Source organism: Panicum virgatum, chromosome 5K (assembly GCF_016808335.1).
Source record: "Panicum virgatum strain AP13 chromosome 5K, P.virgatum_v5, whole genome shotgun sequence".
Lineage (NCBI taxonomy): Eukaryota > Viridiplantae > Streptophyta > Magnoliopsida > Poales > Poaceae > Panicum > Panicum virgatum.
In genome coordinates, this window is record NC_053140.1 from 5,731,779 (window position 1) to 5,756,067 (window position 24,289).

Sequence of the window (24,289 nt, forward strand, 5' to 3'; positions counted from 1 at the left end):
TGTCCACCTCCGTGCAAGGCCGATCTGATCTCCATGGTGACGTCGTGGGATGGGACGGGAAGCTGATGCCCTCCTTTTCTGCCGCTGATCCATCAAGGGCGGCGTCACCAGAGCTGTGCTTAGTTCCAGAATTTCTCTATCCAAACTTCACTATTCATATATTACATTAAATATTTTGCCTCATGTATAAAGTATTAAATATAAGTAAATAAAAAACTAATTGCATAGTTTTGATGTACACGACGAGACAAATCTTTTGAGCCTAGTTAGGTCATGATAGCACAACAATTACCACAAACAAACGAAAAGTGCTACAGTATACTGCAGTATCCGATGTGACCCTTTTTACCACCATTTTACGAATCAACACAGCCCTCGTGATTTTTTTCTCTCATTTTTCCCTGGCTGTGTTTAGAAATCACATGGGCTGTGTTTAGATCCGTAAAATAGTGGTAAAAAAAGTCACATCGAACACTGTGGTACATTGTAGCACTTTTCGTTTGTTTGTGGTAATTGTTGTCCTACCATGACCTAACTAGGCTCAAAAGATTCGTCTTGTCGTGTATATCAAAACTACACAATTAGTTTTTTTATTTATCTATATTTAATGTTTCATGGATGAGATAAAAAATTTGATATGATAGGTGAATAGTAAAATTTGGAGAGTGAAATTTTAGAAGTGAACACAGCCCCTGCTGTTTGTCAGAGCAATGCTTGCACTCGTTGCATCACACCAATCGTTCCCGCAGTCAACACATATCTGCGTCCTATGTGCATATGGGCCCTGTTTAGTTCACACCCAATAAACCCCGTAAACCCAAAAAAACCGTCATATTGAATGTTTCGACACATGCATGAAGTACTAAATGAAGTCTATTTACAAAATTTTTTGTATAGATGGGTTGTAAATCGCGAGACGAATCTAATGAGCCTACTTAATCCATGATTTGCAACAGTGATGCTACAGTAACCATTTGTTAATTATTGATTAATCATGGATTAATTAGTATCATTAGATTCGTCTCGCGATTTACAACCCATTGTGCAAAAAAAATTGTAAATAGACTTCATTTAATATTTCAAATTAGTAAGATTCCAACGCAAAAAAATTTTGCGCTGGAACTAAACAGGGCCCAAATCAAACAAAGGTGATTCCGATTCTTTAAAGGAAAATGATCTCAGTTGTATCTCAGAAAATTGAAATTATAAGACACCAAACAATAGGCTTCGCAATCATAAGACTCTAAATATTAACTTTGCTAAAATAACCTTTGAAACATTGCCACATTATTATACATGACATTTGGTCCTTTTAATCAATTTGTTACCTAAAAATACATGTATTTTGAGTTTTTGACACCATATAATTTGTAGCTATCTGTTGGCTAAACCACTTTTAAGTAGATCAAGGAATTTGTTTGGTTAACATTTCAAGATATCAGGTTACTTTGGTCTGATCCTTGATATAGAATCATGTATATTTCTCACTCAAAACTGCCTACATTTAATAATAACAATGCCAGCCATAAGCAGTGGGTCGGTGTAAGGATCGATGGACCAAGAGGGGGGTGAATTGAGACTTTTTCAAATTTCCAAAACAATTAAAATAACCTTAATCTATGCAATGCTAGTAAGGCTCAATTCACCAACCGGCTAACTAAGCAAACTAGACAAGCTAACAAATATATGAAACTAAGCAAGGTAGAGCTAAGTTATGATTTCTAAGGTCAAACACATAAATAATTGCAAGAAAGTAAGTGCTTGAAATGAAAGAGTGGACAAGAGACAACCAGATTTTTTCCCGTAGTGTCGATGTGTTGGCACACACCCCTAATCCATGTTGTGACACCCACTAAGAATCTTGTCACCACCCATGTCACCGAGACTTGGGCGCTCACTAAGAGTCTCCGTTCACCATCCCGGCGTGGTGGAGCTCAAGCCACGTACAAATTTTTTCGGGCTCCCACAATCCTTGGCAAGCTCCGGAAGAAACACCTTCAATCACCAAGATCGCCTAGGTGCTGCCAATCACCAAGAGTAACAAGTTAGGGTCTTCACTTGAGTAATAACCGATCACCAAGAACGAATGCACACAAGCTTCTCTCTACTCAAGTCCTTAGTCTTGCTTCTTGAATGATTGAATGAACAAATGTGTGGAAGATGAAGCTCAAGGTGGCTCTCAACAATAGTATAGTGTATGAATGTTGCCTGGTGTCAAGAGAGCTCAAAATAACCCATTGGAGGGGTATATATAGGCAGCTCACACGAATAGAGCCGTTGGAGAAAAGCTGCCAGAAAACTGCTTAGTGCCGGTTAATCCGACGAACCTCCAATAGCCAGCGTCGGTTTAACCGATGAATGTAAACTGCCCATTTGGAAAACTAGCCGTTACAACTTGGGCAGATTAACCGACGTATCATCGGTTTAACCGGTGAGTGTAGTTGTCCACTGATCAACTGAAAAACCAACCCTCTGGACAACTGCACCGACGTTAACCCAAATCCATCGTCGGTTTAACCGGTGAGTATAACTTCTGAAATCCCTGGAAAAACCATCTCACTGGTCAATTGCACCGACGTTTAATTTCAAACACCGTCGGTTTAACCGGTGTATAGAATCTTGAAATACCCTGGGAAAACCAACTCTGGACTAATGCACCGACGTTAATTCAAACATCGTCAGTTTAACCGGTGTATAGAACCTGTCCAGACTCTGATAACTGCGTTTAACCGACGTATAGAAAAATAGAAGCGTCGGTTAAACCGGTGTATAGACTTGTTCTGATTTTGCCTTTCCTGATTTGAGTCTTGAGTGAAATCCAAATATTCTTGAGATATAAGTTGAAAACCACTTATTTGAACTTCTTTAGAACCCGAGTGACTATAGTGTGCATCCATTTTTGATTGATCATGTCCATGCTCAAGTTAATTGATCTTAACCCCTCTTAATAGTGCGATCACTACAAAACTATAAAATCTATACTAACCTAAGTGTCATTCTCAAACTTACGACACTTAGGACTAGAAAGATCCGCTGCTTACGGCCCCAGCAAGCAGTGTGCGCACCTCGCCGTAGTCCGCTCGCATGCTGTGCTGCGCAACAGGCTGAGGCTGGCGGTGATGGAGGCCAGAGCGACGAGGCAGGCAGAGGGCATCACCCCGCTGCGTGCGCCGGCGCAGCGGCGCTACGCATGGAACTTGGGGAATAGGCCAGGCGCTTGGTTCTTGGTGCTGGTGGTGTGTGGTACTTGGTTCTTGGTACTGAGGAGGGAGAGAGAACAGACGAGGGAGAGACGAAGGGATAAGAAGGGAACGTGTGGACAGGAGCGCTTGGATTCCAAATTTTGAAGGCCGCGCGCGCGCAGGAGATAGCGGGGGTATTTTCAGTTCTGACGGATGGAAGGTTGGCCGCCAAAACTTTCAAAATAAAAGTTTGGCCGTCAAAATTTTAGGTGCCGAATGTAGTATGTCTGGCCTTTTTATCTGAAAATAATATGGGACTCATATTTTGCCTAAGAATTTTGCTATTAAAAAATATTTGAACTAATAATCACCTTGTATCACAAAAATATTGAACTACTAACAAATTAAATGATTCTATCAAATAGACCTAGTGAAAAATACTAATAAAAAAATTGAACTAATAATCACCCACCTTGGTCTGTTTGGATCTATGGGTTATTTTTTAACCCACCCCCGAATAGCCAAAAGGGAGCCAAACAGGAGGGCTATTTCATTTAAGGGCTATTTTCTTGAGTTAAACTTTAGCCCTCAAAATAACTATTGGCTATTTCTCTGTTGTGGGGGTTCTAGGGGTACCCACAGCCGGGTGGCGGAACGCACCCGCCTATTCCCAGTGAGGGAGTACTCGGGGAAGTACTAGGCGATGGGGCTGGATCTATGCTGGGACAAGGACTCAAGAACACGCGATTTAGAGTGGTTCGGGCCACCGGAGCGTAATACCCTACGTCCACTGGGAGATGTATTGTTCTCGGTGGTGTGTATCAACCTATCCTCTGCTGGCCTTGCCTCTTGCGCAGCCTGAGGTTTTCTAGCGGCGCCCCCTCCTTTTATAGATCAAGGGGGAGCGGATACATAGAACGTTGATGCCCCGACAGGTGGGCCCAACGTGACTGTGGCTACAGTGGTAGCAAATCTTTCCTCTGATATGCGTACTGCTGCTCCTCTGACACAGGGGGGTCTTCTCTTGTCCCGTCAGCTAGGTGCCCGTTGGAGTAGCGTAGCTTGCGGCGTGGCCTGCTGAGGCTATTATGCAGCGTCATAAAGGGCGAAGCCGAGCCGTCGTATCCATCTGTTACGGCAGACTGGCAGACGCGGCGTGGGCGGCGCCAGTGCCCCCACTACCTTGGTAATACGCGATCAATAGTGTCCCCTGGCTAATCAAACGCCTCGGCTTCTGCTATATCAATGCGGACGTCCACCTACCGCAATGAATGCGAAGGTAGGTGGACCTCAATATGGAGACCAAGGGTCTCATACACGTGTCGGCCCCGGACCACCCTGAGGCGGGACGTCGAAACCTTCCCTTGGAGGGGGGTCCGATTGCTATGCTGGGGTCCGGGACCCTATGAGGGGTCCGGGACCCCGCGGGGGTCCGGACCCTGCGGGGGTCCGGAGCCCTGGCTGCTTGTGCTTGAGCGCCTGTCTCTCCCCGGACCTTCCCCGGCCGTGGAACGGGTCCGGACCATTGTCGGGAGGACAGGACTTCGGACCGCAGGGGTCCGGCTGTCTGGTTGTAGTCAAGGATGACTACTAAGGCTCTTGCCTAGACACAGCAAGAGGGGGTACCCCAGTTCTGGGGTACCGACAGTGGCCCCCGGGCCCACCCCGGGAGAGGTACGAACCCGCGGGTGGGGGCCACCACCGTGATGTGTTCCTACGCAACTTGATTGCGTTGGTGTGCTCTTGGAGAGTGCGGGCATCCCGGACCCCTGAGGCCGGTATGCCTGTTGCCAGGTTTAGGTACTAGAGCGCTCTCCATGGGGCGACGAAGGTGTAGGCTTAGGGTACGGAACCAAACTAAGCGGCTACACAGACTTCGGATCGCTCAGGGAGCAATCACCACTTCCCGGACCCGGCTTTTGTCGACCGTGGCGAGCGGTCTCCGCCGGAGCGGGCCACCGGAGTGGACTTGGAGCGACCGTGGCGAGCGGTCTCCGCCGGAGCGGGCCACCGGAGTGGACTTGGAGCGACCGTGGCGAGCGGTCTCCGCCGGAGCGGGCCACCGGAGTGGACTTGGAGCGACCGTGGCGAGCGGTCTCCGCCGGAGCGGGCCACCGGAGTGGACTTGGAGCGACCGTTGCTGACAATCCGATGAAGTATGTTACCGGACCTCACAGTAAGGTGCAAAGAAACCAAGCCTTATACTAGAAGAGAGCCCGGGACCTCTAAAGACAGCAGTCCTGGATACTAGAGTACTTGTAACAGGGTAGTGAAGTACGTAAACTTAGGGTACATTACCAGGCTAAGCTACGCGGAGCTTCTCTACCCCAGGATACAAATACCACTTCTCCAGAGCAGGTCCTTAGGGGTCCGGACTGCTTTCCAGCTAGAAGGGGTGTCTTCACCTGACCACAAGCCAGCAACTTAACTTGGATTGTTAGCAATAAAGGAAACTCCGGTCAAGAGGAAAGAATAGTTAAACCAAGGCGAATAAATGTAATCAGGGTGGTGCCTAGGTAAAACTGAGAAAGAAAATCTCCTTTATTATTGTGGTTGTCACGGTATACATCGGAGGTCGGGATTACGAGGTCGGACCTCCACCGCTCCGGACCGCTCTTGCCTGTTTGTGTGATAGGGCCAGAGGTCGGGTTTATAAGGTCGGACCTTGACCGCTCTGGACACACACATAGACGCCACGCTATTTACACAGGAGAAAATCTCTCATTCCTTTCTTAGGAGTAACCTACGGCTGCATGCTATACAGCGCGTGAAGGCGCCCTGGATGTGCCTGAACCGCATCATCCAGCATCACCTCGGGAGCTCGGGGGACCCCTCCTTGCCTAAGAGCTGTCACATGCTTACATGGCATGAGACAAATTCTTTGGCTTTGAATGGAAGAGGCCCCCTCCCCCTGCCGTCGCCGTTGCCGACGGAAACCAGAGCGCTTGCGCAGCAGATGGACCGGTGCGACGCATGGAGAAGTGCGGTCGTTCGCCGGCTTGTCCTTGGTGCTAGCGCCAGGGGCCCCCGCGCGAGGAGGCGGGGTCCTGTCTGCAGCAGCACCGAGCAACGCTGAGGTGGATCTCCGGTGCTGGAGACGGCAGGACGACACGGTCCACATCCTCCGGGGTGGCCGTCGGCTCCAGGCTCCATGTTGAGAGGAAGCCTTGAGCCGACACCATGCCACCGCAGAGGAGGTGTGGCCGTTGCTTGAGAGAAAACCTTGAGTCGACGTAGGGGCAGCAGCGCCCAGCGGCGCCTCCGCTGTGCGCCGCTACGCCGGCTCCGAGGTGTCGCGGTGGCGACGCACAGCAGGCGTCGCTGTCGTGCGCCACCGCACCGAGGGCGTTGTCGCGCCGGTGCCAAGACAGGTGGAGAGAGTGTGGCCCTGCCTTCCTTCATCTTCTCGCTCGCCGTTGCAGAGGATGAACACGGCCCAGAAGCCCGAAGATCCAGCCAACGCCTGTCGTCCCCACGGACGGCGCCAAAATGTTGTGGGGGTTCTAGGGGTACCCACAGCCGGGTGGCGGAACGCACCCGCCTATTCCCAGTGAGGGAGTACTCGGGGAAGTACTAGGCGATGGGGCTGGATCTATGCTGGGACAAGGACTCAAGAACACGCGATTTAGAGTGGTTCGGGCCGCCGGAGCGTAATACCCTACGTCCACTGGGAGATGTATTGTTCTCGGTGGTGTGTATCAACCTATCCTCTGCTGGCCTTGGCTCTTGCGCAGCCTGAGGTTTTCTAGCGGCGCCCCCTCCTTTTATAGATCAAGGGGGAGCGGATACATAGAACGTTGATGCCCCGACAGGTGGGCCCAACGTGACTGTGGCTACAGTGGTAGCGAATCTTTCCTCTGATATGCGTACTGCTGCTCCTCTGACACAGGGGGGTCTTCTCTTGTCCCGTCAGCTAGGTGCCCGTTGGAGTAGCGTAGCTTGCGGCGTGGCCTGCTGAGGCTATTATGCAGCATCATAAAGGGCGAAGCCGAGCCGTCGTATCCATCTGTTACGGCAGACTGGCAGACGCGGCGTGGGCGGCGCCAGTGCCCCCACTACCTTGGTAATACGCGATCAATAGTGTCCCCTGGCTAATCAAACGCCTCGGCTTCTGCTATATCAATGCGGACGTCCACCTACCGCAATGACTGCGAAGGTAGGTGGACCTCAATATGGAGACCAAGGGTCTCATACACGTGTCGGCCCCGGACCACCCTGAGGCGGGACGTCGAAACCTTCCCTTGGAGGGGGGTCCGATTGCTATGCTGGGGTCCGGGACCCTATGAGGGGTCCGGGACCCCGCGGGGGTCCGGACCCTGCGGGGGGTCCGGAGCCCTGGCTGCTTGTGCTTGAGCGCCTGTCTCTCCCCGGACCTTCCCCGGCCGTGGAACGGGTCCGGACCATTGTCGGGAGGACAGGACTTCGGACCGCAGGGGTCCGGCTGTAGTCAAGGATGACTACTAAGGCTCTTGCCTAGACACAGCAAGAGGGGGTACCCCAGTTCTGGGGTACCGACATTCTCCGAACAGGGCACTTGTATCAATGTAGCTTGCTAGTCAATATGATAACTATGAATGTACGCTGTCAGTTAACACTAAATGGGATTACCTCTTTCGTTTCATTTTTAAAACTTTTTTGGGACCTTAAAAAAGATGCATGCACCGTAACCATCCCTACCATCCTAGAGTAGCCGCTATTGCTCGTCGTTGCTCGCACACATATGAAAGAAGTGTGTCATTTTGAAAATAGTATTATTGAGTAAAACTATTAATAGTCTTTTTTTATGTAAGCAAACATATGAAATAAGGTTTTGTTATATTTTAGTGTGAAGAAGTAATGTTAGCTCTTAATCATATTGAGAGGGAAGACTAGGACTTCAAAGGTGTACTCTCCCTAGAAGGCTAAATGAAGAATAAGTTTATGATGTTTGGTATTTAGTGACGAACCTACATTTATCATGAAACAAAAACGTCACTAACTATTTGATATTTGATGACAAATTTGTCATATCGTCATTGATTGTTGCATCTGTTGTGACGAAAATTCATGTTCGTCATTAAGGTACTCGTCTACCTTAGATTAGTGACGATATTGCTTAAATCGTCACAGAATGGCAGCTATTCTATGACATTTTCGTTTTTCGTCATTTAGATTTTCATCACGGATACTCATATTTCTTGTAGTGTTGAGTTGAATACCGATATCGCCTTTTTGAATAACGAAAATGAGGGGCCTCTTTTGACATATGACCAAATGAGCGATAATGATTCATTAAGCTGCACAAACTCATTAGTCACAATAATGATTGTCATTAATCACCGAAACATACCTAGAGGGCATAGATGCTTACAGTCGGTCTTCCATGTATGCCACTTTTACATTTTACATACAAATTTCAAGGGCTAATAAAATATCATCAAGGTCAACTGAAGAATTATTTGATGCATCTGGCATGTTATTATTCTTGTTAAAATACCATGAACCTGCTACTGTAAGGAGCCCACTGACCTGTACATCAACTACAAAATATATATATACAATAATTTTGCACCATTGCTCCATATTCAAAAACAAATTACGTCAATTTATTTTCTACTTACCTTGTCACAAGCACTGCGTTGATGATTTCTGAGCTGAATAATTTTCTGACCACCTGAACCTTGTAACTAGAATTTTCTTGTAGTAGCTTCTTGGTTGTAGATGATTGGATACTATGGGATGGAAGTAGCTACTAATGGTTACACAGATATGATGATTTGTCGTTTGATGCTTTCCCACATCTTTCAGGTTTTAGTACAGTACCCCAGGAGGACTAGCAGAGCTGTATAGTGTTTCTTGTCATGTTGAATGACTAAGAAATTGAGAAATTTCATTCGTAATTTTTTGGGCACCATTAATCTATTGTTGCCATGGTTTTTTTCAGCAAGCAAATAACATAGGATCAAATTTTGTGGGCAAGATATATTAAGAAATAAATTTAACTAGGATTTCTTTTAGGGTTTTCCTTGAGTAGATAAAATTAAGGACTTGTGATTTATTATATAGAAACATGGATCATGTGACTAACATATATGGCGTGTTCAAAAAAGCAGATATACACTTAGGTGCTTCGTGTTCGAGCTTCTTTTGTCTATTAAATCACCACCATATCGCTCATGTTCTGTATTGCGCTGAACTTATTTTCTACCCGTAGCAACGCACGGGCACGAGCCTAGTGATATGATAAATATGAGGTATTTTTCATCCCTCAAGTACTGTAAAAATATGAACATGTGTGTAGGGAGTACATCTTTTTACCATGGCGCACCGGCACCAAGAAGCATAAAGCAGTTTCGCCCCTGGCATTATTGGTCTTTCGAAAAAAAACATGCATTATTTACCGGAAGGCAATCCATTTCGGGAAAAAAAATTACCGGAACCGGAAGGCAAGACGCACGCGGCACAAAATTCAAACCTCGCGGGCGCGCCGCGTGGGTCCCATCCCAGGTGTCTTCCACACGGATTAATCAACCACCCCCGTTTACCTGTAACCACCTGCTCCCCCACGGGGGGAAAGCTATTCATCGCGCGCGCGGGTAGCAGCGGAGCTGTCGCAGAAGAGGGGAGCTCCCTGTTCATCTTCCCCGGCGAGCTCCGGCCAGGGTTCGGGCCCTTCGGGGTTCCGGGTTGCCGGGTCCTGTGGCCTCCGGCGGCCTTAGAAGGAGGAGGGGGGTAGGGAAGCCCGGCGGTGGAGGCGGGTTGTGGGCGGCGGCGGTCGGCGGCGGGGACGCCGCCGGCCGGGGGCGGCGGGGAGATATGCGGTGGGCCAGGCACCGGGCGGGGGAGCGCGGGTCCGAGCTGATTAGTGTCGGCGGCGGCGGAGGGCAGCGGCGGAGGCGCCGGCGGCGGCGCCGGAGCCGTGGGAGGCGGGGGAAGGCGGGGGCGCAGCGCCGGGAGCCTCTGCGACGTATCGACGGCAAATCGCATAAAGCGATGAATAGACACCCCCCCACGGTAGCCTAAACGCGTCCAGCTCATCACCCCACATCCCCTCCCCCGTTTCTGGAAACCGAAGGCCCACCGGTCACTCACCGCTCCAACCCACGCCATGCAGCGAGCTACCCCGCGCCCGAGGGCAGCGCCGTCATTTCGCCCCCCGCGCCAGGCCCCCGTCATCCCCGCAGTTTAAAGGGGAGCCCAGCGCTCCTCACACAGCTGGGGTTAAGGCTGAGGAGGAGGCCTAATCACTCTCGCTCGCAGGGTGCCGCTCGGCTTCCGCTCTGCTTCCTCTCCGGGCGGGGGAAGAGAGGAGAGGCGACCTGCTCCATCGATCTCCTCCTCGGTATGCTCTCCCGGCCGTCCTCCCCGTCCATCTTCCTTCCTTCCTCCCGGTATCGCGCTGCGGCCAGGGTGCGGTGTCTCCTCGTTCCATCGCTCCTGGCAAGGAAAAAGTGATTTCTGTCCTTGTTTTTGCACCCCCGGTTCCCGAAAGGAGATGAATTCGGTGCTGAGTGTTTCGCATATGTCCTTGGGATTGTACGTTCCACCGGCAATTTTGTTCTGTTTTTCAAATAAATTCAAACATTCACATGTGCCATGTGTACTGTCGCTTGTTGTTCACTCCACTCTGATGGTGGCCAGGAGGGGAACAAAAGGCATGATGATTCAGGCTTTTGTGCGCAGGTGTGGTTTGTAGATTTTGCCTGAAGCCGAATTCCTTTTTTTTTTATAAAAAAAGTAGCTCCCTCAGTTTAATCTAGATTGACCTCTTAAATCCCCATCGCTTTCACTTGACCATAAAAGTAGTCGGTTCATTGATTACACCGAGCTTTCGTGATCCGTTCATGAGGAAAATCTGCTTCGACTTACTCAGATGTCACCATTACAACTCCTCTCTAGCCTCTACCTGAAGCTGCTAGACTCAAACTCAAGTGTAGCGTTCCTGGTCCGTGCACCCCCCCCCCCCCCCCCCCCTTTGCACCTGTGCCTGTTGTACGATGGGCAGATAGGGACTTTCCATGGGACACCAGGCTGATGAAGGGCAATTTTATTTTTATTTTTTTAAAAGTCCTTCACACGGTATCTGTTGCCAGGTTGGTTCTAGAACATGCATACATGCATGGTGACCATCTTAGCGGCGGGTGCATGTGCCTATTCACAGCTGTTTGGATTAGGAGACCCGCAAATAGTTTAGTTTAGATGTTTATCTGATGCAGTGATATTAGATCTTTTGTGACATTTAATTCCGGGAAATTGATTGTGTGAAAGAATTTCCTGACAAAAATATGTAACTCGTACTGATAATTGCGCTTCTTGATCGATTGTGTGTGTGCAAGCTCCATTTGTCACTGGATATTACATAATTTCCTTGCAAGTTTGACTTCTTCTAGCAATGTTCATTAATTATTGCCATCTTCACATGCACGACAAACTTATCTTCAAGAAATGAATAAATAATACCATTCCAGAGAACCAAGATACAGATAGGTGTATCATTCCTGGCCTTTCTTGAAAACTACATCTGACATCATAATGTTGAATGTACTATATTATTGCTACTGTGATCCCCCCTGGATCCCTCCTCACACGATACCTGCATGTGTCCATCTATTTATTTATAAGCTGGGAGCCATGTTACGTGGATCGCAAACAATGACTTTTTATACTGAATTGACTAGTCTAGTTTATCACTCAATTATTGGATGGATGGTTGACAATAACTGATGAGCTTCTGATACTGCAAGTTTCAGCTGGAGCCTTGAACTTCTGATTCCTGTGGGGGCAGAACAAATTTGCTGTCACTTTTCTAGTTTATTCGAATTCATTGAATTACGTTCTCGCTCTCACTTAACAAGGGAGCAGCAGCTGCCACATCTCTTGCGCTGTGGTATGTGATAACTAAATCATAGTCATGCCTGTAAGCCTGTTCCATGAAGTTTCCCATCTAATATTCGGACCTGAGAGGTTTGATGAATTTCATCTTCATCAGTCCATCCCAAACATGTGATATATGCAGTCTATGTCAAATTAGATGTTTGTCTAACTGATTTATGCATGGCAGCTAAATGTGTACTCTGTTTTTTCAATATATGACGTTTAGGACAAGCTCAATAAGCACCAAAAATGAATTAATTAGCTTAAAAACAGACTAACAGAGGTAGTACAATAAGCACCAAATAGTCAAAATTCATTAGTCTGTAGCTGTCACATCATTCATAAAAGAATGTACTTGTGTTCATTCGCACATCTAAGGCTTCAATGAGATACTGTCATACCATCATAGATTTTTTCTTTTCTTTTTGCTTCCTCAATTCCACCTTAGGTTGCTGATGCTAATCAGTTTTCTAGTCCTCGGTTTTCTGAAAAATCATTGCTGATTGATTAGCTGATAAAATCATAATTGATGAAGGATATGTTAGTTCTCATCTTTTTGCTAACCAATCAATGTTGTGGTCCCTGCATTTTGGAGGTTGAGATAATGAGTCCTTTTCATGACACTCTGTAAGATATGCAACGGTACCTCTTTATAGGTAGGCAGGTCAAGACCTGCCTCCTACCGATTTGATTGCGATTTCATCACAAATAACCTTCATAACATGCATGGCTTTTCTGCATTCTGTGTCTTTTAACAGTTCTCTTGTTTACTGCCTCCAATATTCTAACAGTTCTCTAGTCATGACATTGCGATTTGATTTACTGCCTCCAATAATCTGCATTGTGATTTGATTGCCTGCTGTTTCTTGTTTACTGTCTCCAATATTCTAACAGTTCTCTAGTCATGACATTGAAAGATTATCTTTTTCCTAAATTTACTCTCAATATATTGTGTCTAAGACTAGTCCACTTGTAGTTTCAGATTCTTATTTTATGCTCTCTGTCAATCATGACCAGGTCTACTAAGCGGAATTTCTTATTTTTGGTGAGAATGAAGCGCATGCACAGAATGCCAACGAGGAAGTCCCACTCATGGTGGTGGGACAGTCACATTAGCCCCAAGAACTCCAAATGGTTAGCTGAGAATTTGCAAGGTAACAACTCTATTTTTATTGAATCACAGTATGTACTGAAGCACTCATGTTATTGGCCAAGCAGAGTAGTCTGCAGTAACTTGCTCAATGTTCATGTATCTTGTATATCCCGTAATACAATTAAACATAACACAATTTTCCTGACTTTTTTTCTTGAACAAACAGAGATGGATAAGCAAGTTAAAGAGATGCTGAAGCTCATAGAGGATGAAGGTGATTCTTTTGCAAAGAAGGCTGAGATGTATTACCAAAGACGGCCTTTGCTTGTAACCCATGTTGAGAACTTCTATCGCATGTACCGTGCACTTGCTGAGCGTTATGACAACGTGACTGGGGAATTGCGCAAGAATCTTCCATCATCTCTGCAGTCTCAAGGCTCTGGTATATCTGAAACTGATTCCGAGACGCAATCAATTTCCCCATCTCCAGAGCCTAACATGGAACAGAAGACACCAAAACAGAAGCGCAAAGCAAGAGCAGTTGGCTTTGATGTGTTCCTTGGTTCTGGTGGAAGCTCAGACATTTCGAAGAAGGGTAGTGAAGGATCATCGTCTTCGTCTTCTTCAGATTCTGATTCAGAGGTTGATGAAGGAAGTGAAGAAAATGGCAATGGAATTTCTTATATAATGAATGGACGGATTAATGAGCTAGAAGAGGAGCTTCAGGAAGCAAGGCAACAAATTGAGGCACTTGAGGAAAAGAACATGAACTGCCAATGTGAAAAACTTGAAGAGAGTCTCAAACAAGTTAGCAGTGAAAAGGAAGATTTGGTAGCTGCAGTTCTGGCAAACAAGAACGAGATTGAGGGTCTAAAAGGAAACCTAGCAAAAGTTACAGGAGAGAAATTGCAGCTCGAGGCCCAGGTAAAGGAGCTTGAACAAGCATCTCAGAGCTTAGATGATTCTTCTGCAGAGATTATGAAGTTACAAGAAATAATCAAGGATCTGCAAGCAAGATTGCAAAATGATTCAAATGAGAAAAGTATACTTGAGGAACGTGCTATGGAGTTTGAGCAAGTTCGTAAGCAGTTAGAGGATTCAAGGACTGAGGTCAGGGAGCTACAGGCTACAATCAAGAACCTGAAAGATGACTTAGGGAAAACTCTACAAGAGAAAGCACTGCTTCAGGACCGTGTGAAGGATCTGGAACAGGCAAGTAGTGACTTAAATGCCTCGGTGGCTTCTCTTGAGGGCAAGTTAACCGCCGCACAGGCACAGCTTGAACAACTTCGTGCCGAGAACGCAGAAGCTTCCTTCAAGAGCGAGGAACAAATATCAGAACTGAATGAAACCATCGCTGATCTTAAGAAGAAGCTTGAGCTGCTGTCCTCAGAGAAATCTGCAGTTGACAATAAGGTGTCCATTCTGCTGATTGATGTCACCACTCGTGATGAAAAGCTGAAGGAGATGGAGATCCACTTGCATCAGCTGCACCTGGAGCATGTCAAGCTGCTTGAAGAAGCAGATGTCGCACGGAAGACTGTCTCAGGCCTGCGTGCAAGGGTGTGCGAGCTCGAGGAAGAGGTTGAGAAGCAGAAACTTATGATATCCGATAGCGCAGAAGGGAAGCGGGAGGCGATCAGGCAGCTGTGCTTCTCACTTGATCACTACCGCCATGGGTACGAGCAGCTCCGGCAGCTCCTTCAAGGCCACAAGAGGCCCATGGTGATGGCAACTTGAGTAAGTAGCTCGTGGGATCCTTCGTTCTGGATGTCCAAAATTGGTCCCCCGGCGGCTTATCATGTAATTTGAGCGTCTCCTTCCCCCGTCCCCCCTTTTCCTGTATAATTTGAGTGAAACTTATGCTCTGCAGTTACTCGAGCAGTTGAGCTACTCTCTCTCTCCCCCTCTCTCTCCCTCCCTCTCCCCCTCCCTCCCGCTCTCCCTCTCTCTCTCCCGCTCTCCCTCTCTCTCTCTCTGTAATGTAATGAGTTATGGATAATCATGGTAACGGTATTCCCTTCTCTGTTCGTTCTGCCCGTTGCTCTTTTTCTTATGGTCTATCCGAGCTTGTGAAAGTGAATGCTTGCCTGCCTTTTGAGATATTGGTGACCAATGAAGTGATGTGAATTATGACACAAGCCATTGGTTTTTGCCAGTCTGATGAGTATCTTGTGATCTGATATTGGTTTGCCATTGCATCAATTCGTTGTTTTTTACTGACTGCAGTTTCTTGTATGCAATGAACCTGTGATCTTGACCTAGGGGCGGAGCCAACAATGGGTCTGGAGGGGCTCTAGCCCCTCCTACCGCTCGTTAGGGGTGGGCATTCGGTTCTTCGGTTCGGTTCGGTTCCGGTTTTCAAAGAAATTCGGTTCCTAGAAAATAGGAACCGATCGGTTCCAAGAAATTTCAGGAACCGAGTATTTCGGTTCTCGGTTATTTCGGTTCGGTTTCGGTTCTAACCGAACTAACCGAATTTTTTTACCGAAAGCTAAGATAACAAGAAAAATATACATGTTCTATAGCAAATTTAGACAATACTTCCTCTACTTTAGAGAATAATAATTGAGAAGAGAACAATAACAATATAGTAAGAGAAATACATGGTAATTGAAGTATGATACATCACATGTAAATTAAATATACTCTTACAAAATGCAAAGTTTATGTAATTTGGTTCTTTCGGTTAATTCGGTTACCCGAGGGTGGGAACCGAATTTTTTTCGGTTATTTCGGTTCTTCAATATCTGGAACCGAACAAGGAACCGAATTTTTCGGTTCCGGTTCTTTCGGTTCCGGTTCCGGTTCTTTCGATTCGGTTCTTCGGTTTCGGTTAAATTTGCCCACCCCGGCCGCTCGTTGGACCCATGGAGCCTCTCATACAATTTTTTTTGCCATTAATGCACTGCGAGGAGAGACTAAAGTTATTTACAGGTGAAATAAGTCCCTCTTAAGAATTATTTTGGATCCGCCACTGTCTTGACCTGACTTAATTGTTGCACTTTAAGACTGAAGTGTCTTTCCATTCACAATTTTTCCTAACAAAGCGTGCAGATTTAAGGGTTTCACTGGCTGACGACCCAATTGCCCTAGTAAAAGAGCTTTACGTGATCACGGGAACCAGCCAAAAAGGTTCACGCGATAGAACAGGAATATCCTGGTTTGGTCCAGCGACCTAACTGAGTGTCTTCTTTGAGGTAAAAAATTGTGGAAATTGTGGTTGTCCCCAGGACAGTCATAGGCTGATAGGCACACAGACACCACCCCCTTCTTCAGGCCACGCTCAGCTGCGTCGTCAATGTCGATCACCTTGACACATTCTTTCCCGGTGGAATCCATCATGTAGGCGCCGACCTCCTCGAGCTCGAGTCCGCAACGAATCAATTTCAGCGTCGAGGGTGACAAGCTTCTTGGAGACGAGGAAGACGAGCTTCTTGAAGGCTTCCAGGAGGAAGTCTGGGCAAGCAGTACAGCGTCGAGGGTGACAAGCTTTAGGCATGGATCTGGCCATCCGGAGGAGCGGCGCCGCCGGTGACTAAGGACGGAGGAGAAGCGCGGCGCCGTCGATGACCCAGCAGCCATCTCATCGATCAAAAAAAAATTGCAACAATTTTAAAAAGTCCCCGAGTTGGTTCGCGATTCATAATCCCAGGCCGCGCGCGCACGGCTTCCTGGGCCGGTAACAGATTTGGGCCGTCAATGAAAACCGCCCGTCTCGTCACAATCCGCAGAGGATTTTTTTCATTTTTGTATTTAAAAAAAATTAAAATTTCAAAAATATATGGCGGTTTCAAAAAAATTCAAAACTATACCCCTGGGGCCTGTCGCCCTCTGGCTGGGCGACAGGACCTAAATGTAATTTTTTTTTTACATTTAGGTCCTGGCGCCCGGGACGCATTAAACAGCGAACTTGTAAAATAGATATAAAATCATAGAAAAATTGAAAAAATAAAAACTCAACTGTTTTGGATTCTATGAAACAAGATCTACAACTTTTGTTATATAAAGTTTTTCATTTGATCAATGTATATTGTTCTATTTTAAATACTAGTTTAATGCACTTTTATTTAAATATCAAGATCCATCCTTTGGATGCATGTCATCTTTGGCCAGAGTGTTGCATATGGTAAGCATAGGCTTGTACAAAATTGGTAGGCCCAGAAAACATTTCTAGAGTAAGTTTTTAAATTAAATCTTGCAATATGTCTAGTTTAAATGAGTTATTTATCCATGCTGCTATACTGAGTTTTAGAAGCCATAACTTTTACAGTACCATTATTTTATTTCCTAAGAGCTACAAAAAAAAGTTTGGTAAATTTCAGATAAGCACAACTAGACCAAATGAATTATTTCAAATTTTTCTAGGTACAAGAACTATTTTTCTTGATTTAGTGCATTTACCTTAGTCATAATTCATTTGGTCTAGTTGTGCTTATCTAAAATTTACCAAATTTTTTTATAGCTCTTAGGAAATAAAATAATGGTACTGTAAAAGTTATGGCTTCTAAAACTCAGTATAGCAGCATGGATAAATAACTCATTTGAACTAGACATATTACAAGATTTAATTTAAAAACTTATTCTAGAAATGTTTTCTGGATCTACCAATTTTGTGCAAGCCTATGCTCACCATATGCAACACTCTAGCCAAAGGTGAACTGCATCCAAAGGATGGATCTTGAGATTTAAATAAAAGTGCATTAAACTAGTATTTAAAATAAAGCAAGATACATTGATCAAATGAAAAACTTTATATAACAAAAGTTGTAGATCTTGTTTCATAGAATTCAGAACAGTTGAGTTTGTATTTTTCCTATTTTTCTACGATTTTATATCAATTTTATAAGTTCGTTGTTTAATGCGTCCCGGGTGCCAGGACCTAAATGTAATTTTTTTTTATATTTAGGTCCTGTCGCCCAGCCAGGGGGCGACAGGCCCCCTGTCGCCCAGACAGGGGGCGACAGGGGTATAGTTTTGAAATTTTTCGAAACCGCCATATATTTTTGAAATTTTATTTTTTTTTAAATATAAAAATGAAAAAATCCCAATCCGGATCACAAAACTGGCCCAAGTCGCAGTTGGAGCTAATCGAGTCCATCGAAGCAGCCTCTCTCTCTCTCTCAAAAAAAAGAAGCCTCCTCCTCCTCTCTCTCCAAAAAAAAAGAAAAAAAAACTGACGGCAGGATTGATGGGAGAGGCAGCAGCCGTCCCAGCCTCTGACCCGCCCATGCTTTCCTCCATGATTTGCTCTCCGACCTGGTCGGTGTTTTTTTTTCTTTTTTTGCGTCTCAAGGAAAAAGATTGGGACCTGATCACAGCTAAGCACGAGCTAGTGCCTAGTGCTCGCCCGGTCATCCCACAGGCAGCACGGCGTGCCCGTTCAGCACAAGCAGGCAGGCAGACAGCGCGTCCAGTAAATTACAAGGAGATGCGAGCCGTGTCTAGAGTATCAAACTATTAATTTTAATTAATTATTATAATCACCGGGATTCATGAGCCGTATCTGATGATCGATCGGATTTTTATAATGCCGTAGGGATCGGGAGCTCTGAAAGGCGTCACAAGGCGGCCGTGTGCCCCAGCAGTGTCCTCTTCCTCTGCACAGCTTTGCTCGGTTACATGGTTCAGGCTTCAGTTTCCTGCCCATTCAATTTGGCAGCAAACTCTATTCCCTGGAAAGATTTAACTTGGCCAACTCTCCCTCATTCATGCCTGTCTAACGTTCGCTTATTAAGCTCCTGTCCCTTCCTGCAGTTCATCCTTCGGTTTGGATGAGTGCTGCTGCTCCTATATAAGGGTCGCGCGTGCCTTCCGGGTTTTCAATGATCTGCTGAGTTTCTGAACTTCTGATAGAGATTGCGGAGGATCGCAAGCTTTGCTTCTGTTTTCTGTCAGCTCCATGCCCGGAAGCTTTCAGAAAAAAAGGAAGTTTTTCACAAGGTACCGTATCTACATAGAACTTAGAAGCAAAAACCATTGTTTTACCTAGTCATTTATTCGTACAATTCCACGGCAACAATTCAATGCAGGCTGTTCACACACACCTCAGTCTCTGCCATCTTGCAAAACATCTTCTTATCTTTTCCCTTCTAAAAAACCAAAAGAAGAAGAAAAAAAAATGCAATTTTGACCACAAACCACAAGTCCGCACACCACGAGGCTGGCGACACCATGTGACAATATTAATTCCCTGCTCATTTCTCTCCATCCCTCCTCCCTCCCCTCCCCATTCCTGGCCCAAGAACACTGCGGCTGCTGTTACACTACTCAAGTGTGAACAAAAAGGTCCATGCTTCCACTCGCTTCCCTTTTCTGCTCCGTAAAGGCAACACTAGCAGATCTTGGATTCGGCTGCAGGTGGTAGAGTAGTAAACGCACGCAGCAGTAGGAGTTGGTGGGCAGCACCGCGGCAGGCCAGCCCCTCGTGGTGCCCTGCATGTTTCACAGCTCTCCACGCGTTTGCTTGGAGCATTGACCGGGGAACGAATCCAGCTTGCCGGTTCTTGACCCCTTCTCCTCCTCTCCCATGGCCTGTCCGCCTCTGCAGGAGCTTGCGTTCTGAGCGAGCGGGTGCGTGTGGTGGCCGTGGGCGGCGGCGGGGATCTTGGGCGCGCGCGGGATCCTGGGCTCTGTCTGGCTCTGAAGGAGCCGCCGTCCCGCCCTGTTCTTCTATCCCTTAGGTGAGATTGGGCTGTTTCCGCTGCTGCTTGCTTATGCAGAATCTGGCATGTTTCTTTTCAGATTGTACGTTCCGGTTTCTTGATGCATTAAGTTGAGTTTGGAGATGGTCTATCTTCATAGCTAGATCTTGCGGCATTTCTGAAGCGATGGTTGATTGCTTATCCTTTGATCTGGTCTTGCACCTCCGTTTCTTTCTGAATACTGATGTTACCATCGTAATATGCCTATTCTTTCCTGAAACAAATGGATGATCAAAAAGAAACAGTAGGGTGTTTGGTCATTGAGTTTTTTTTTACTGCTCAAGTTTACTGAATCACCCTGATGAACTGACTGGTGTATTATTGATTCCTTCTGGATGTCTGGTGTTTGAGATTGAGCCATCTGTTTCTCTCTGTCACACCATTGATACCTTTGTTTTGTTAAGAGTAGAGTGAGGCTAATTGCACGTACTTTTCGTTTGAATTGGAAAACATTCTATTATCCAACCGACAAGGACTAGGTACCTCCCAAGGAGCAGACACACTAATCTCTTGATTTGAACTACCTCGAATAACAGGCTGCTGGCACTGTTGTCAATTGCATGCTGATGCCACACTATTCTAGTCATCCAGGTTGAGTTTATATTAAATAATGTTTCCGTTGTGGGAAAACCATGATGCTGTATACTACATTCATTTTTGCAGTATTGAACATTCAGCTCTGATATTTTTACTGTTATGGTTAATTGTTCCTGATGATGCACATTTCATAATTTCAGTTTTCAGATAGTGCTTCAATCCGATACCGCTTCTAGCTTGCCTGAAAGATTTGTGAACTATGAAGCCACCCTTGGAGAGGAACCCTACCAAGAAGCGCCATTCGTGGTGGTGGGACAGCCACATCAGCCCCAAGAACTCGAAATGGCTTGCAGAAAATCTTGAAGGTGAGTAAACCATACATGGAAATTTCATCATAGGCTCTTCTCAGTACTTAGGTACTATTCGTACATTTCAATGCATGTATAGGTACAGTACCATTTTCTAATAGTCTATGCAGTATGCACTGAGATGAGCATAAATGAATAATAAAGCAAAGGAAGTCCAATATCTATACTTTCCATAGTACTCTGATTTTTTGTACGTACATACTGTATCTTCTGTACAGTACCATCATCTGATTATTCCACTGTACCAGTGACCAAGAATGGGTAGTTACATATGTACTACTATACTTTGTGAATGTATACTACTAGTTACATATTAGTGTAAGTGCAATAGTCTTTTGTGAACATTCGTGATGAAATGATAAAATTGGGATGCACAAATTTTATTTTAACCAAAATATTCCAGTGAAGTGAAAGTGATGCTGTTAATACTTCCTAATTATGGTACTGCTGTTCTAGTTTTATGCGAATACAAAAAAATCTCTTATGCTTCCCACAGTACAGTAAATGAGCAGGGGAGTCCACCTAGGGTATTTCAGGTTTTGTCTAGGCTTCCAGCTATTTATTCTGCATGTTGCCTCTGTTGTTCATGTTTATCAATCTTCCCTGAACTTAAACATGCAGAAATGGATAAGCAAGTGAAGGAAATGCTCCAGCTGATCGAGGAGGACGGCGACTCCTTTGCAAAGAAAGCACAGATGTACTACCAGAGGCGTCCAATGCTCATCACTCATGTCGAGAATTTCTACAGGATGTACCGCGCTCTAGCTGAGCGCTATGACAATGTCACCGGTGAATTGCGCAAGAATATCCCAACAAGGCTGCAGTCGACGGGATCTTTAGCCAGTTCAGAGTGTGGTTCTGAGCTCCAGAGGTCACCCTCACCATCTCCTGAGCCACTACAGAGGTCATGGACAAGAGAGCAGAGTCCTAGAGCTGCAGGCTTTGATTTCTTCCTGAGTAACAAGAACAACGATTCGCCAGCATCAAGGAAGGAGCCCGAGGATCTGGCATCGCAGTCAGAGTCTGATGCGAAATCCGAAGATGGTGAGGATGATGGCATTGCCTACACTTTGCATCAAAGAGTTCTGGAACTTGAGGACGAGCTCAATATGACAAACCAGAAACTGCGTGATGCAAATGAAAAACTCGAGATTTTGGAGGAGAAGAGCTTGAGGTGCCATTGTGATTATAAAGAGAATGGAAATGTTGCTGATCAAAAAGCAATTTTGTCCAGAGAGCACTCTAATATGTTGGAACAAAACAAGAAGCTAGAAGCTGACATTATCGAGCTCAAGGAAGAAATGGATTCAGCAAGAAGGCAATTTGAAGAGGAATTGTCTGAAAGGGATGGAGAAATTAGCAAGTTAAAGCAAGACCTTGCTGATGCTTCAGAGAAATTGCTACAAGAGAAGTGCACTAATGGTGCGCGAATATCTGAGCTGCAAAAATCGGCTGAAGACATCAGGTCCAAACTAGAGAGAGTTTCTGAAGAGAAATTACTAGTTGAGAAGCAAGTTAAGGAGCTGGAGGAAGCAAATGCTCAAGCTGAAAAGTACAGTCAAGAACTGACTGAAGACGCTGAAAGGCTTTCAGAGGAGAAGTTCAGGCATGAAGCTGAGATTCTCACAATGCAGCATAGCATTGAAAATCTGAAGTCCAGAATTGAGAGCCTTGCTCAAGAGAAATCGTTGATGACAACATGGTTCTCAGACTTGGAGCAAGTTGTGGGGCGGGGAAGGAGCATTTTCGTTGGGTAACCAAGTTTTATCGGAAACATCAGTAGCTAGAATTTAGCAAGTTAGCAACATTTTATTTTTTCCATATATATACCATCATGTGAAATTAAGAAGCCCTACCATACGTAAGTGTACTACCGTTGTCCTTGCTTGAATTTATACCTACGACGTGATGGATGGTGGTGATGTACTAGTGATACTTGAGATATTGCACTGAACTTACTCCTCGGTAATAAAATGCCCATAGTGCACTTGCAGGTTCAGTCCCAATTCATTTGATGTATGTTGCCATTGTCCTCACTTCACGTTCAGTCCTAATACTGCTCCTGGGTGCATCTCTCTCCCCTCTCTCTCTCTCTCTCTCTCTCTCTCTCTCTCTCTCTCTCTCTCTCTCTCTCTCTCTCTCTCTCTCTCTCTCTCTCTCTCTCTCTCTCTCTCTCTCAAAATATCTTTGCTCATACTGCAATATTTTTGAACATTCTGAAACAATTCATTTTTTTGAAAAATAAATCAATTCAGTTTACAGTTCATGCTCCTGGCCCTTTCTCTAACTGCTTCACTTCATAGAGCCATTATTTTCACCTCTTGGATATCACTAAGATCCTCTTAGAAAAAAGCTGATTTAGTCCAAGTTCTGAATTTTAGCTTGAAATGTTAGAAATTCATATGGATTTGTCTCGCCTAAATACCCCCTCGAACTTTATTTTATTTTCGACTAAATATTTGAGTTCTATTTTTTTTTACTATTCTACCTTTCAGCCATCTTCTTTCTCTGTCTTTATCATCTATCTATCGCTCGAGTGATTCAAGCAACCATCACTCGTCGGATTAACATTCATCACTGTAGCGACGTAGCCCTTTTGAGAATCGAGGAAGGAGACCGAAATGACATTGATAAACCACTAGCTAGTGACTGTACAATGGTATGCGACATATGTCCCACGGTCGAGGACTACAATTTGAATCCTATTACTAGTGCTGAATGTAATCATTTGCTATAGAGAAAAGTCTGATTTACACCCTTCAACTATCGCAAAAGTCTGTGGTTTTCTATTTTTTAAAAAATTAAAAAAATCAAACTAGATCGAAAAAAATCAAAACTAATTCATTTTAAATTAGAAAAACATGAAACTAGTATCAAAATTTTCCTAAAAATGTAACCTACCTATTATTGCTCTATTTGAATATTTGTTATTCAAAACTAATAGGCATAACTACAAGCAACTAAATATTATGAATATAAAAAAATGGAAAATTTGTGTGTTGGACACTGCCAAAGAGTGGATTTATACCAAGCACACTACCAATATCGATTTTGTTCCTCACACACTCTGAAAAAGTGGCTTGGTGTGCAGCACACCGCACCGAATAGAGTAAACGTTTGTAGCTCAGATAAAAGGCGAAAATACCATATTGCCCTCAGCAGGCTCAGGCAGTCATCTTCTTCCTCTCGTGCTGTGGAGGCGCGTCTCCGCCGCGCCCGTGCAAAATAGCACTGTTTGTCTTCTCGCGGGCGCCGGCTGGAGCGTCGCGCGCGCGGGCCCGGGGTGGCGCGCGGGCGGCGACCGAGGGAGGGCGCGTCTCCGTGCGGCGGGGGTGAGGGAAGCGGCGGTGGCTGCGCAGACGGACGGAAGCATCCCGTCGTCCTGCGGTGTGGCCGTAGCGTCGACGGGATCGGCTGTTGTGTGCGCCTTCTCGTCCACCAGAGCCGACCATCCCTCTTCTCCACTGAGCTTCCCAGCACCCTCTCTTCTTTCTTCTCTGTTCTTCTCTATCCAAAAAAACAGTGACCACCATTGTTCCCAAGCAAGCTCCA

The 24,289-nt window shown here is 45.6% G+C and overlaps 2 protein-coding genes across 3 annotated transcripts; both read left to right on the plus strand.

Annotated features, from left to right (window-relative positions):
* The first annotated feature begins 10,352 nt into the window (after window positions 1-10,352).
* LOC120705880 (protein NETWORKED 4B-like) lies at window positions 10,353-15,163 on the plus strand. The gene is made up of 3 exons (XM_039990416.1): window positions 10,353-10,503; window positions 13,053-13,189; window positions 13,355-15,163. The coding sequence occupies exons 2-3, from the start codon at window positions 13,087-13,089 to the stop codon at window positions 14,866-14,868; spliced, it is 1,617 nt and encodes a 538-aa protein (XP_039846350.1). The 5' UTR covers window positions 10,353-10,503; window positions 13,053-13,086; the 3' UTR covers window positions 14,869-15,163.
* A 4,234-nt stretch (window positions 15,164-19,397) lies between these two features.
* LOC120705881 (protein NETWORKED 4A-like) lies at window positions 19,398-22,743 on the plus strand. Of its 2 annotated transcripts, none has more exons than XM_039990417.1 (4): window positions 19,398-19,416; window positions 19,679-19,811; window positions 20,570-20,734; window positions 21,359-22,743. In XM_039990417.1, exons 3-4 carry the CDS (start codon window positions 20,629-20,631, stop codon window positions 22,492-22,494), a joined length of 1,242 nt encoding a protein of 413 aa, XP_039846351.1. In that variant the 5' UTR covers window positions 19,398-19,416; window positions 19,679-19,811; window positions 20,570-20,628; the 3' UTR covers window positions 22,495-22,743. The 2 variants fall into 2 exon arrangements, with proteins under 2 accessions (XP_039846351.1, XP_039846352.1); XM_039990418.1 differs by lacking the exon at window positions 19,398-19,416 and adding an exon at window positions 20,369-20,423 and having other exon boundaries at window positions 19,423-19,811.
* Window positions 22,744-24,289: the final 1,546 nt, after the last annotated feature.

Excerpts from the sequence above, each read along its gene's own strand:
- LOC120705880 (XM_039990416.1), top strand. The coding sequence starts at position 13,087 with ATGAAGCGCATGCACAGAATGCCAACGAGGAAGTCCCACTCATGGTGG. Across the intron at positions 13,190-13,354 it reads GTTAGCTGAGAATTTGCAAG|AGATGGATAAGCAAGTTAAA; the intron begins GTAACAACTCTA and ends TTGAACAAACAG.
- LOC120705881 (XM_039990417.1), top strand. The coding sequence starts at position 20,629 with ATGAAGCCACCCTTGGAGAGGAACCCTACCAAGAAGCGCCATTCGTGG. Across the intron at positions 20,735-21,358 it reads GCTTGCAGAAAATCTTGAAG|AAATGGATAAGCAAGTGAAG; the intron begins GTGAGTAAACCA and ends TTAAACATGCAG.